At 33.5% G+C, this 14,462-nt stretch overlaps 1 protein-coding gene and 1 long non-coding RNA gene across 3 annotated transcripts in view; one reads left to right on the forward strand and one right to left on the reverse strand.

Moving 5' to 3' along the window:
• The window catches only part of LOC140672887 (uncharacterized), a 107,563-nt gene extending 104,391 nt beyond the window's left edge, over window positions 1–3,172 (reverse strand). Inside the window, exons 1-2 of the long non-coding RNA XR_012047971.1 lie at window positions 2,927–3,172; window positions 2,655–2,739 (exon numbers count right to left, since the gene is read on the reverse strand). This is a non-coding gene — a long non-coding RNA (uncharacterized lncRNA). The remainder of the gene's footprint in view (window positions 1–2,654; window positions 2,740–2,926) is intronic.
• A 160-nt stretch (window positions 3,173–3,332) lies between these two features.
• Scap (SREBP cleavage activating protein) lies at window positions 3,333–12,941 on the forward strand. 2 transcript variants are annotated; one of them, XM_072905323.1, is made up of 13 exons: window positions 3,333–3,928; window positions 4,236–4,423; window positions 4,512–4,745; window positions 4,860–5,040; window positions 5,359–5,504; window positions 5,592–6,687; window positions 6,779–7,049; window positions 7,154–8,211; window positions 8,298–8,457; window positions 8,621–8,804; window positions 8,887–9,026; window positions 9,123–9,334; window positions 9,415–12,941. In XM_072905323.1, the coding sequence occupies exons 2-13, from the start codon at window positions 4,308–4,310 to the stop codon at window positions 9,592–9,594; spliced, it is 3,978 nt and encodes a 1,325-aa protein (XP_072761424.1). In that variant the 5' UTR covers window positions 3,333–3,928; window positions 4,236–4,307; the 3' UTR covers window positions 9,595–12,941. The 2 variants fall into 2 exon arrangements, with proteins under 2 accessions (XP_072761424.1, XP_072761425.1); XM_072905324.1 differs by having other exon boundaries at window positions 3,333–3,599.
• The last annotated feature ends 1,521 nt before the right edge of the window (window positions 12,942–14,462 follow it).

The following is a 14,462-nucleotide window of genomic DNA, read 5'->3' on the forward strand; positions in this document are numbered from 1 at the left end:
ATTATATAATGAATAAATTTAAGTTAATGCTTTCAGAAAAGTTTTTACTAAAAAAGAAACCAAAAAGTCGAAATTTTTTTTCCCCAATTATTATTTTACATTTAAATATAATGAAATGTTATTTTTCTACATTTTAGAATTTTTACAGATGAAATATCGTAACAGTTAGATATCTCGCATTGAAAGTCGGATAATATAAAGCACATGTAGAACGAAATTAATAATAACTCTTTATTATTATTGTATTATTACTCTCCTCATTTATAAAGCGTAATTAAAGTCCTTTAACTTTCAACATGAAAGGAATGTCTAATTATAAATTACGGTTTCAAGTAACACATTACAGATTTACCGAGATGTATCATTAAAGCGCCTGAACGACGGCAACACGTGTAGTTATGCAATCATAGGACACACATTTGTGCGATTTCGATGCTATTATTATCGATGAATACTATCATTTTAAAAAAGACAAATTCTATTTCTCGCCAACGAGTTTTCATTCATATTCACGCTATATTTATATTTTATATATTAATCATACTTAAAAAATATGAGAAGTTTAGTCGCTCTCGATTCTAAAATATTATTGATTTTTATCATTTATTTTTTGTGAAGGAGATCAACCTATCATCATTTCCGTCGTAAAAAAAATCAATTATAATCAAAATGAAAAAATATGAATACCAATGACGGACGGTAAATTATGAAAATCTATTTTGCCTTTGTAAACATCTCTTATTCATACGTCATTCAATTTATGGTCAAGGTCTTTTTTAAATCACGTCGAGGTTTCTTAATAATACACGATATTAACAAACGTGTGATAATATTGTCTTTAATTTTATTGTGCGTCTTTAATTCAAGCATTACTTAAAATATGCATCTTCGCAGAAAATTTTATGCAAATTATGCAAATATAGACAGACGGATGTACACTTTTCGTATTATCACGTAAATGAAAATGAAACTTTTACTCGACTTGCTAAAGGTCAGATTGTATAATCGGGAATCGAGTACGGATATATTCGTGTATTTTATAAAATTAGAAAAGAAACTTAAAATTTACGTAATTTTCTATCAAATATATTAGTAGCTCTATTACTGGCTATTGGATAATAAACGTATAAAACGTTTCTTTCATACAATCACTGATGATTCTTCAATTTTATAAATGTATATTTAATACGAATTTCTTTTTATATTCACCACGAAAACCGATAATATATAACTATTATAAAGCTCTATATATAAGCTATATATACTATTTATAAAGCTCCAATCACGCACAAGTATTTTTATTATATAGATATTTAGTCAGTTAGTTTTGGCAATATTATATCGATTCCACTAACGTGTAACGAGAATAGATCAGGCAAACAGTTTTCACAAATAACTTTTTTTACAAAAATAATCTAAACAGATATGTAAGTCTTTCTTGCTTGTTTTTAATTTCAAATATTTTTGCAGAGCTAACTAAATAAATAAATACCTTTTATCTATTATTTATCTTTTATGTATTACATTTTATCTAAACAACTTTTTTTCTTTAACAGTGATTAAGATAAGAGCATTGAAAGAAGAAAAAAAAAAAGAAAAAAGAAAGAGAAAAAAATGCATATATTAGCATTTTAAAATCTTTTAAGTTTCTGAAATCGTAAAAAAACGATTTGAGTAATTAAAATTAATTTACTAAAGAAGAATAGAAAAAAACAGAAAAACAGAAAAAAGAAAAGGATCGAAAAATTGATATCAGACTGAATATAGAGAGAAACAGAATGAAAAAGTATTACATTATAATCTTATCTTATTTAACATATAGCAGAGAAAATATCACTATTCTTATTTAAATGAAGTAATAATTATTATTCCTCTATTTAATACAAGAATATATATATTTACTGCCTGCTACCTATTACCAAGAATATATAATTACATCGCGGTAACATTAATTTAATAATATTTATTCGTGCATGTGTGCGTGCGTGTCTCACGCGTGCATTAACACGAGCTGTAAAATCGCGTGCACGCTCGCAGACGATTGACCTCCGAGCGATACTTGGCCATTTACAGTCTAATTTCCATTTATTACGCAATTGATGCAATTAGACACGTCAATCGCGGGATAATAGACGAGACGCGCCTGACTGCGATTGCATGAAGTAAAGCTCGCTTTATGTGTGTGTGTGTGTGTGTGTGTGTGTGTGTAAAGTCAAGAAGAAGAAAGTGTCGCACGGAACAGAGACTACATTATTAATGTTAACTGGGATTTTAACTATATGAATTTTACATGTGACCTTGCCAACTAAACGTTACACGCATTATCATTGCGTCGTAGCAAAACAAAATACGAAGGAATTCATTAACATATCTTATTTAGCATTGACATATTTTAAACGAGAGAAAGGGAATTTGTTTTTATCACTTGCCACACGTTCATAAAAGCGAATAGCAAGACGCAAAACATAAAAAAATACTTGAATTTTAAAAAATTACGATAAATTAAGAGATTAAGACAGATAAGATTTAATTTATTTTTAGGATTTGAAATGTTGCATAAACGTCAAATAATAATGATTAACAATGAGTAAGGTAATATTTTATAAACGTGATACTTGTCATTTCTTTTCTGTCATAATTTAAATTTGACTTACCAAAGATTTTTGGAATTCAATTTCCATTCTCTCAATTTTAATTTGAGACTTGTGTTTGAAATTTATCACTGTCTGTCACTGATAGCTGAAAAAAATATGCTTTATGTAGCATTAAAATTTTTAATTATGCATACGATAAAATCATAAATAGTAATAGAGCAAAGAATAAAATTTTAGTTTCAAAAATACGTAAACTTTTTCCCTACGTCTGAACCTTCTGAACGAATTAGTTTTTGCACAGACATAAACCTACACGCGTGGCCGATACCTACCTGTCACGGTTGGTCTGTCACACGCGACACGCGACACGCGACGTGCTCGCTCCGGCGATCGACGACACTTTCTCGCGCGCGCGCGCGCGCGCGTATTTATTTTTATATACCTTTTCCTTTTTAATTTCGGCCACGTGCGCGCCGCTCTCGCGCACCTGTGATTGGTCGGCGGTCGGGGGGCTCGACCGTGATTCGCGACGTGCAAGGGGGTTATTCCCGCGCGTTTAAAAATAAATTAACGCCCGCGAATTGCAAATCGGCCAGTACACTCCGGGGATCGAAGCGAGCGACGGGCGACGTGACGGGACTTTTTATCGCCTCCACGACTCTATCTGTGCTACAGATATGTGTGCGCGCGCGCGCACGCCGGGAAACAACGAATAACGCTGTCGTCTGTCGTCTGTCGCTCTCGTCGTCGTCGTCGTGTCGCGCACGTTGCCATCATATTTCCGTTTTTTCCTCTCGCTAGATTTTCACCGCACGCTCGAATTACATGAAAGAGAGAGTGAGAGAGAGAGATGACGCGTGTCCAACACGTGCGAGCGCAGCGAATCGCGTAAAAGCACGCCGCGTAATCGATCCCCCAGTTTAGCGATGCTGGCCGCGCGTAACCTCTAAATACGCCGCAGAAAAAGAGCGCTCAACATAACCTGCAATAATCCGCGGGTCTCACGTACGTAACCATAGTTTTTTCCTCCTCCGCCCCCCCCTCTCCTCCCCCTGTTTTTTATCCATCATTCATCGAGTCTGGTTTCTGCGCGTTTTCTATTATCCTTATTTCCCGTTCGTTTCCTTCGCGGTTTGCGAGGCTGAAAGAAAAGAGGAAAAAAGGGAAGACCAAAGTGCGCGGCATCGACGGGAACTCGCGAGCGAGATCACAACGGGATCGCTCGATATTATATCTGACTTTGTCGATCGGATCTTCATTGATCTTCTTCTTCTTCTTCTTCTTCCTGGGTAGCAGGAAAGGTCGACGATGAAGCGAGATAGTTAGGAGATGCTGTAAGTCGATGCCTGTAATGTAACACCCGTACGTGTATCTCTTTGTAGACGACGTTATCGCTATCGTTATTTAAATCAGTGCCCGGTCGTCGACGACATTAAGCCCGGCGCGATTTACAGTCAGTTGCGTAATGACAGCGATAATCGAAGAAAAAACACGCGCCTCTTGGTCTGTTTTTTGCTTTGTTTTTCCCGAAAACGTTATCCTCATTACAATATCGTGTGTGCGTGTGTGTGTGTGTATATGTCACGTTTCTCTTCGTACCACGATATGAAAACGCTATTCTTGTATGTTGCTACTTTACAGGTCACTTACAAACAGTACGCTCGCCTATAATCGGTGGATTATGTCGCACAGGAGGCAGACTTAATAGGTACGATGTCTCGCAGCTTGCCAGACAGAGTGGCCGGGCTCTACTATGCCCATGGCCTATTCTGCTCTTCTCATCCCGTCATCATACTCTCCCTCGCAATCTCGGTTTTGCTATTTTGCTGGTGAGTCTCGCTCGCAATTTTCAACGTCCACGTTATCTATTTTCGCGAATCTGGAAGGAAATTAAAACTTGCGTTTTTCACGTTGCAGCTATCCACTTGTCAATCTGCCCATGCCAGGCAATACTCCGAGAACTGTAATAAACAACACCGTCGTTCCAGCGAACGGTACAGAAACTTCAGTATTGTACGTTCAACAAGTTGTACTAAGAATCGGAGTAATGCCATGGAATGAAGATCTGACCCTGATGGATGCCTTTCGAGGGCCTCTCTACGAAGTGTTCAATCTCTTGGAAATTATACAAAACTATCAACACCCAGAAACGTGAGTAAAAATACTTTTGTTATCTACTCAAGGAATTGAGAATGTAAACTTATGTAAAATATAATAACGTACAAATAACAATAAAAAAAATAAAGATAAAATATCTTTGTTTAGATTCAAGACGCTTGGTCAAGTATGTTTGCATATCGAAGCAGCCAAAAGGCGAAATGGCAAGAAAGCAGAGGTGTTGCCAGAATACAATTGTCTTGTGTTGTCACCTGCAAATCTGTGGCAACAAAGTATGGAATTGTTTGCTCAAGATACAAATCTTATTAATACAATATTTTCTTATCAGGTAAATATGATATTGTAATATATAAATAATATTACTCTGTGTAAAGACACAGTACTCTCTCTTGCGAACAAGTATTTATCCTCATTATTTCTTAGCGTTATGTGTCATGCAACAAATAAAAATCTTCCATCCTGCTATTCTTATAATAAAGATAAGGCTAAAATTAACAAATTTAGCCTTATCTTTATTATACAATACTGAAATGGAAAAAGATATTTTAATTGGACAACAAATTTAGTCCTATCTTTATTATATAATAAAATTTCTTAATTTGTTCTCACTTTCCTATTATATTTCTTCGTTCTTTTATCATCGTAGAATCTTCAAAGGGGTAAAATAAGTCTTGCAGAAGTAATGTTTGGAATGAACTTGAAAGAAACGGGAATAAAGAGATATCCTGCTCGTATCCGGCAGAGAATTCTCCAATATGCTGTAACAATTTATTTGAAGAAATACGATCAAGAGTAAGTATATTTGTAATTTATGATTTTGATCGATTAGACATGTACACTGATATATATGAATATATACATTTTATTTAATCGTTCCAGGTTTATAAAAGGATTGCGGCATCGATTGAAAACTTATTATCAACTGCATCAAAATGTTGGCAGCAACACAGACGTTGATACGGACGATGAAGTATTGAATATTTTTTATCCCGGTGAATTCAACTATAGTGAATTCTTCCCATTGATGATGACCTTCCTGGCCTTATTTTTCTACGAATATTTTCAAGTGCGGAAAATAGAACTCGTCAAGTCTAAACTTGGCATTGCATTTAGTGCTACTGTGACAGTGATGGGCTCGCTATCTATGACAGTGGGTGTGTGCTTTTTCTTTGGTTTGACTCTAAGTATGAGCGCCAAGGAAATCTTTCCTTACTTGGTGATTATTTTCGGCCTTGAAAACGTTCAGGTGTTGACAAAAAGTGTCGTCAGCACGCCTGCGCATCTGGATATGAAAATACGTGTCGCTCAAGCTCTCTCAAAGGAGGGATGGTCCATTACCAAGAATCTACTTACAGAAGTAACGATTCTAACGATCGGATTGTTCACTTTCGTTCCTGCTATTCAAGAATTTTGCATATTCGCTATCGTTGGATTACTGAGCGACTTCTTCCTGCAAATGGTATTTTTCTCGACCATTCTCGCACTTGACATTAGACGTACGGAGCTGTCCAGCGAGAATTCCAAGTTTCACTTGTCGCACATTCCGACGTCGCGCAGACAACAGTTCACTACTACTATTACCAACAGAAAGCCTCACATCTTTCGCTCCAAGTCTCATCCAAGATTGAACGGTCTATCCACTGGTCCGACGAACGTTATCGCTCCAAATACACAAAACACTCATACACTGGGCAAGATTCCCAAGCGTTTGAGATTGGTGCACTTTTGGGCGCGAACGCGAATCTTTCAACGTGCATTCATGGTATGGATGGTCGTGTGGATCAGCATGACTATCAACAATTCCGGCATTATCGAACATGTTATACACTTGAGTGAGACGTTAAAACCAGAAGCTGATATTGACGGATATACGATAGATAAACCTCAATCGTTGAATAATTACGTTGAGCTAAATACAGTGACACCAATATCCGTGTCACCGGCAACTACGGCATCAGATAATTTGAACGAACAGGTGAATTCTTTATCCTTTACGATATTAATTTTTTGTTCCCCTAATGATTTATAAATTTAAGGAGAAATGTCTTTTTTTTTTTTTTTTTCAGGACATAACTAATAACGCGACTGAGGAATTAAACAAGTTAAAGCCAATGGATTTTCCGCCTTGGAATAGCTTATCGTTGTATCATTGGGCTTCGATTCTTTCAATGTATAACGTGTCAATTGCCGGTGGACGAGTGACTATACTTCCGACAATAAAACTATCGCATGCGATGAATCCACAATTAGTAAAACAGATAAGCAATCCGAATGACGTTCAGCACTTCCAGTGGCAAAGTCTTGCTACCGCCGCGCTCGATCCTTTGGATTTTTCTGGTTTGTAAATTAAAAATTAATCATTTACCAGATATAACAAAATCGTCAATCACATACTAGACACAACAAAATTGTCAAATTTAACGCTTATCTTTATTTTCTAGATATGGAGGTACGATCGACTTCGGAAAGACGCGTATTCAATACGGACGCGCCTTTTGTACCGTCGAGTCCGATGGAGATATTTTTGGCCGCTGTACTGTGCCTCATTAGTGTGATCGTGGTCGCTTACACGATGGTCGTGCTCTATCGTTGTATCTGCTCCAGAAATTATGCCGAGTGGCGAGCTAGCTGGAACAAGCAAGAAAAAACGCACGATTCCGTTACTCAGTTAGTGCTGGAGGCAGTGCCCTTGGTTTTAGAAGGCCATATTCAGGAAGTGGAATGTATCGCGACGGATGGTAATACCGTTGCTAGTACGTGTCTAGCGGGACACATCCGAGTATGGGATTCGATATCTGGCGAAGAGCTGGCGCATATCGATAGACGGCAATTCTTCATCGGTCCGCAGAAAACTTTGAGTCAAATGTCACCGGATGCTGACGAACTGATGTCGGATTACGAGAGTGGTTCGCCGCCTTCCAGAGGAGAGATGGAAACGGCACAATCGATGGGACTTTACTCACCGGCCTCGGCGATGTATCAAGCAAAGTTCTCTCCCGCTTACAACCCGCACAAGATTGTTAATAATAACCACAAAAGACGGTCTGTAGGAAACACTCTGGATTATGATTATCAAATCGCTGAACTCGGTAGCGACAGTAAGCAGAGATTGTTACGTCGAAGCTTAGACAGCGCCTACGATCTCCCCGATTTGAAACCGGCGATCAATACTAAATTCTCAGCCATAAAATACACACCCTTGCAAAAAAGCTATGATCAAGGCTTCGATTTTGGCGAGCGATATAAGATTTTACTGGAGGAACATAATAAGTCGATCGAGGAAATACAAAAATCTGAAACTAGAGAACAGTTGAACATTTTCCCCGCGAGACTAAATAACTCAGTTGGTAGCACGGCCTCCATATATACAGATCGCACAATACAGTCGTTGCATGTCGCATCGGCAATTTGGTGTATGGATTATCAGGAAAATCTCATAGTAGTTGGCTGCGCCAATGGCAGTCTAGAATTCTGGGAGGGTACGACCGGTAGATTTAAGGTGAGGTTCATGAATAATATGAAAAATAAGCGTTTATGGTAGATAGAAATTAATTAATTAATTACATTTTTCTCCTTGATTCATAGTGTCTCTTCGATGATGGATCGGGACTTGGAATTTCTGCCGTTAGACTCGTCGGTAGTAGAGTAGTAGCCGCTAAATTGAACGGATCTGTCGACTTTCTGCAGCTCGAAAGTTACAGTGAAGGCCAGCAGATTGATTGGGGCTTCACGTCCTATAGAAGAAGTAAGACTTTAAAATATGACAAATTTCATTATCATTTCTTATATCATTATATGCAATAATATTTCCCTTACAATTAGTATTAAGAATAGAATGCTCATTTCTTTATTGAAATAAATTCTTTTTTTTTTCTAATTTTTATATTCTAATTAACTTGTTATTTTAGCACATGTGCGAACTGGCAGCGCTGGTTCACCGATGGATCTAAATAACAGTATGCATACGGAGGAAGATCTGCGCTGCATGAAAATTGGTTCTCATAGAGCGCATCAACAAGCGATCACCGTCCTGGATAGCGAAGGAGGACGTGTATTGACGGGTAGTCAGGATCATACTTTGAAAGTATACAGGTATAGGAACTATATATCGAGACTATACAGTCTAGTTTGTTCTTTTCAATCGTCTGCATGTAAATATATTTTTGTTATCTAGGTTAGAGGATCAATTGCCTCTGTACACGCTTCATGGACATTGCGGTCCGATATCATGCTTGTTTATCGACAGACTCAGTCCTATGACATCCGGTAGTGGGTCTCAGGATGGATTACTGTGCGTGTGGGATCTTTTGACAGGTAATGCCATTAATATCAATAAATACAAAATTTCTAATTAATTTATCATAATTTTTCTTTTACAATATGTTTTTTTTTTTTTTGTTCTTTTTCCAGGAACATGCATGTATAGTATTCAAGCTCACGATGGTGCTGTAGCTGCTATCACATGTTCGGTATCGTATGTGATAAGTATTGGAACAGATGAAAGATTATGTGTCTGGGAACGTTTTCAAGGACACTTATTACACACTTTGCCAGCACATAAAGCAGCTTACAGTTTACAATTAGTAATGTTGACACATCATCTTCTCATAACTAGTAATCAGGTAATATTCTTTTGAATGTTTATTATATATACTTTTGTAATTAAAACTATAAATCTCAATCTGAATTATTGACATTTCAGGGATCATTAGTAGTCTGGGACGTAAGGACGGGTGAGCCTGTGCGGGAAGTGAGATTGGGTCATAAAGACAGTTGCATTTTCATAAAACAGATGTTGGCTTTGAGAGACAGCGTGGTTTGCGACTACGGTCGACAATTGAGAGTAATCAGATTTCCGTTGGTCTCTGATAAGCTCGATTAAATTCTCTATAAACGCGCGTGTACATAGCCGTTTTTCTTTACCAGCGTTATTCAAAGAAAGTGTCTTGTTTAGTCTTTAGCTTTTAAGAAACTGGTAGATTTTTATACAAAATATATCGTGGTATTTCTAAAAAGCGATGTATATTTTCGATATAAGTTTATGTTCTCTGACTACATATTGCCATTTTAGAGTGCACGACTTTCGTATAATCGCGATACACATGTTTACAAAAAATATATATTTTTTATCTGATAAAACATATTACATAATCACATTTCCTTCGATTTATATGCCAAATCGGTGATGCTAATAATATTAATGATATCTATAAACACCAATTGAGAAGATTTAAAGAAATGAAGATTATATAGTTACGTATAGTGCAGTATATAGCATTGTATATATTCTATTTAGAATTCGTTTTATTTAATTAAATTACAAAGATGATTTAAAAATCTGTGCTCGATTATAAGTTTTTGAGACAATTGTAATATCTCTTCATTCTAGTATTTTATAATATGCATAGTGGCTGTGCTTCATTTTGGAATGCCTATTAGCTTTTGTTGTGTAATATAAAAGTGCTTCATAATCTGTATTTAAACATTTGTTTTTACGATAAGTAATAACATACATGCATTTGTAAAACCAGTGTTATTCTCTAATGCATAGATGTAAGACATTTTAGTTATGACTTGATAACGATTATGACACAACTAAGTGTCTAAACGACAAATAGTTGTGTTTCAGTGACATTTTGAATAATTTTACTCATTTTAATCCAATATGATTTTGAAATTCGGAAATTAGTCAAACGATTTTTCGACTTGTCGAATAATGTAATAGCATTACATTCAACGACTATACCCAAGTGATCTAAAATTTAAATTTGAGTCGTGAATGAATATAATAAATATTATTGTATGGATGAAAATGAAATAACCATTATTATATATCAAAGTTTTAAAAGTGCCTTTATCGTATCCGTCATTTTCATCTTTACGAGGAAAAACTGAATAATTAATTAAAATAAGAATAAATATGATAAAAAAAGAGGTAAAATAAAAATTTCTATATTTATATTATTATATAATACATATTAATTATATAAATTAAATTTATTTAAAATTGAACTTTATATATAATTAAAATTATGTAATTAAAGAGATTTTTATATATTTGGATTGCTTTAAAAATTTAAAGAGAATATAACTATGATACTTTAATGGGTTAATGTTATTGTTTATGATTAATTTATTTTAGAGGACTTAAATTTATACATAAGTTTATATATATATATATATATATATATATATATATATATATATATATATATATATATATATATATATATACGGGTGGGCCATTTTAATCTATGCACCCAAATTTCTTTGTACCTAAGACAGATATGGAAAAATGGTTCAGACAAAAGTTGTATGGTTTTGAGGGGGGCATAAGATGGTATCATTGGTTTGACCTTGAAAAGTCATTTGAAGGTCACGTGAAGGTCACTTTAAGTTTTTTTAAATGGAACACCCTATATATTTTTACATATTCTTGTAGCTCATCTCGAGAGCTTTCCAAAACACTTATGACAAAATGTTTTTTCATTAAACACTTTTCGAGTTATAAGGCTTCAAAATTGCAATATTTTGACATAAAATACAAGATATCTCGTAAAATATTAATTTTTCGATTATCTTACCCTAATACCCTATTACCCTAATACCCCATTTATCTGTCTTAGGTACAAAGAACTTTGGGTGCATAGATTAAAATGGCCCACCCTGCTATATTAATGATACACATGTGAATTATTTGTGAATATGCTTTCAATTGTATCGATTGGATATTTATTGTCATCGCACTATATTTTTGTGTTTTACATAATTTTAAACACAATATTTTCAAGAGAAACATCAATTTGAGCAAATGACATTGCGTTTCTAATTTACTCAACTATAATTATGTGTGTTACTGTAGTAATATATTATTACATCGATACGTATGTACACGAGAAAAGGATTTGCTTCTTTACTTGCTTTACTTAATGTGGCAGCTGATTTATAAGAAGAGCATATATAACGTTACATAAAGGATAGTATAGTTGTTTGAGGGAACCTATATGTTTCGATTCGCTATATTATATTTTGTTGAATAAGCAGACTTAGAAAAATATAATGGATTCTGCTTGTCTTTAGTGTGTGTATAGAGGGATAATCAAGTTTATTAAAGTAAATGCATGTATATCGATCTCCTTTTTTCGACAGAATGTAATGCTCTCATAGTCGAATATAGGCAAATGAAAATTAACTTGAGAATATTGGCGTATCGGATAATAATGCGAACATCACATTGTAGAGAAGACGCACATATTTCTTTCTTTTATTTCGTTCTTATATTTAATAATACATTCTATATTATAGATTTGTTATTTTTAACTAAATTAAAACGGAACAAAATATATATATTTAGAAGTTGGAAAGAGAAAGAGAGAAAAAAACAAAAAGTGCAATAAATGCAGCTAAAAGAACAAATATACATTAAAAGGAAATATATGTATTATGTTAGTAAAATTATATATATATTTTATATTATATACGATATTTTCTTTTACAACATGAGTCAAACTACCCCGTACGTCACTTTTCACGAGTTAATAAAGTTTTAGACTGATTGTACTCGATATATACTACGATTCTTATTAATAAATATTTTATTTTTTAATGTTCTCCATATATGCGCGAGAGCGAATCTACAACAGCCGAGAGAAGGAAAGATATATAGCATATATATATATATATATATATATATTTTTTTTTTTCCCCCTAAACAACTTTCTATATCGCAAACATCACTGCGAGACTTTATATCGGTAAAAAAAATAAAGGAAAAAAAGAAGGTACACTGGATGTCCGATAAATCATGGTAAAAAAGTGATTTTTCGTAAAAAAAAAAAAAAAAAAAAAAAAAAAAACAGGTAACGCGAAAATATAAATATTTTGATATAGTTTTCGAGAAAAAAATAGTCTTGAATATATTTATATGCATATAAATAACGTATTTCTATATTCTTAATCATTGTGTGCTGATTAAGATATAGTTCTTTGTAAAAATTAGTTGCGATTGAGATATTAATTATCACGAATAGCCAACGATTTATTGAACATTCTATATTACAAGAAAATATATTACTAGTAACAACTGGGTTCGCTATAATGATTAAATCTGTGCGTGCGACTTTTATATTTATTTAATTAATTAATTTAATACAAATTTTCATGCCGATCGTATGCAGAATATATCGTTCTTAATAAATTGTCATATTTAATATATGCTATATAATCGTTTTATTAGTTTTATATTATTTACCAACATGATCAATGATATGTCATCGCTCATAATCTTGAAATCCTTTTGACAATTTCTGGCATCACATATTATCAGCAGTATGCTAAAAGAAAAACTACGTGCTGCAGCAATATGGAGAATAATAATGCTTTCTTAAGATCTTTTTAAAATAAACTTTCCTCCTTTGATTAACGTCTACGCACTATCCGAATGATTATAATGTATAATAGCTGTGATGTTAATATTTTTATATTATGATCCGGAGTTGACGCAATACGAATCTTATAAGTATCTTTAATTTATCGATAAATGCATTCTCCTTTGCATAACTGCAATTGCGATTAAAGTGTCGTCTGTGTGTTCAAAGAAAGGAACAGTTGAATTATTTATTTATTTTAATAAGAGAACTGTCACACATATGTTGATAATGACACATGCAATTATAAATACCATTAAGTTACGATCATGTTACGATAAAAAAATTACCGTATATTTTCTCGATATTTTATAAAAAAAAAACTTAGACTTTAAAAAAATTAATTTGTAAAAATTTCCTACATTTCTTATATATCTATCTTATATATATCTACATTTATTATATATTTCTTATATATTATTAGAGTCAGCAGAGTCACCGACTAATATTAGTCGGTGACTCTGCTGTCTCTAATTGATATTATATAAATCAGTGATCTTAATCGCGCTACTCGAAAAAAATTGATACAATACGAATTAATAGTTCGATGACACTTGAAATAAGAGCGCGACCAGATAATATATGTAAAATGATAATAACAAGCAATTAACATAATCTTTTTTCCAATCTCTTTATTATATGTTTGTTGAAAAGATTATCTCCTAATCAGTAAATCTCTCGTGAAAAAAATGATTTACAATTACTATATGTATACACACGTGTGTTCTCTAAAAAATATTTTTCTTGCATAACTATAATTTTTAACAGTAACATGTTGCACAACAGTAATGTAGTATAAGCAAAGCAAGAAAAGAAGCATTTTCAGCAGTTTCGTATCTCGGTATAAATATTGAAAAATGATCTTTGTTTATTAACGCGACGATAAAAAGAAATATTTGAAGGATATTGCATTGAAAATTGATTTCTGAAATGATTGTTGGTTACACAAACTACATTTGGCGGATGTAAACAAACAATTATTTAAAAAAATGAAAAGAATATTAAACACAATCACAAGTTATTAATATAATAGAAAAGATAAAAGAAGTAGTGACCACAAAATTAATGAAATTAATGAATAGAGGTAAAAAAAAATAATGAATAAAAATATTTTTTTATAATCAATTTTTTATTAACGTAAAAATATTTCCTAGAATTTTCCAACATAATGTCATACATTTAAATTATAGAGAAAAGTATTATACAATGTGGGACACGTGGAGGCACATTATTATCGTTTCGCAACGGTACCGACGTGCCGATGCGTTTCCCTACTTTCAATGTCTGTAATAATATTGCATTTAAATTATTATTTCTTATCTGC

Source organism: Anoplolepis gracilipes, chromosome 14 (genome assembly GCF_047496725.1).
Source record: "Anoplolepis gracilipes chromosome 14, ASM4749672v1, whole genome shotgun sequence".
Classification (NCBI taxonomy): Eukaryota; Metazoa; Arthropoda; class Insecta; order Hymenoptera; family Formicidae; genus Anoplolepis; species Anoplolepis gracilipes.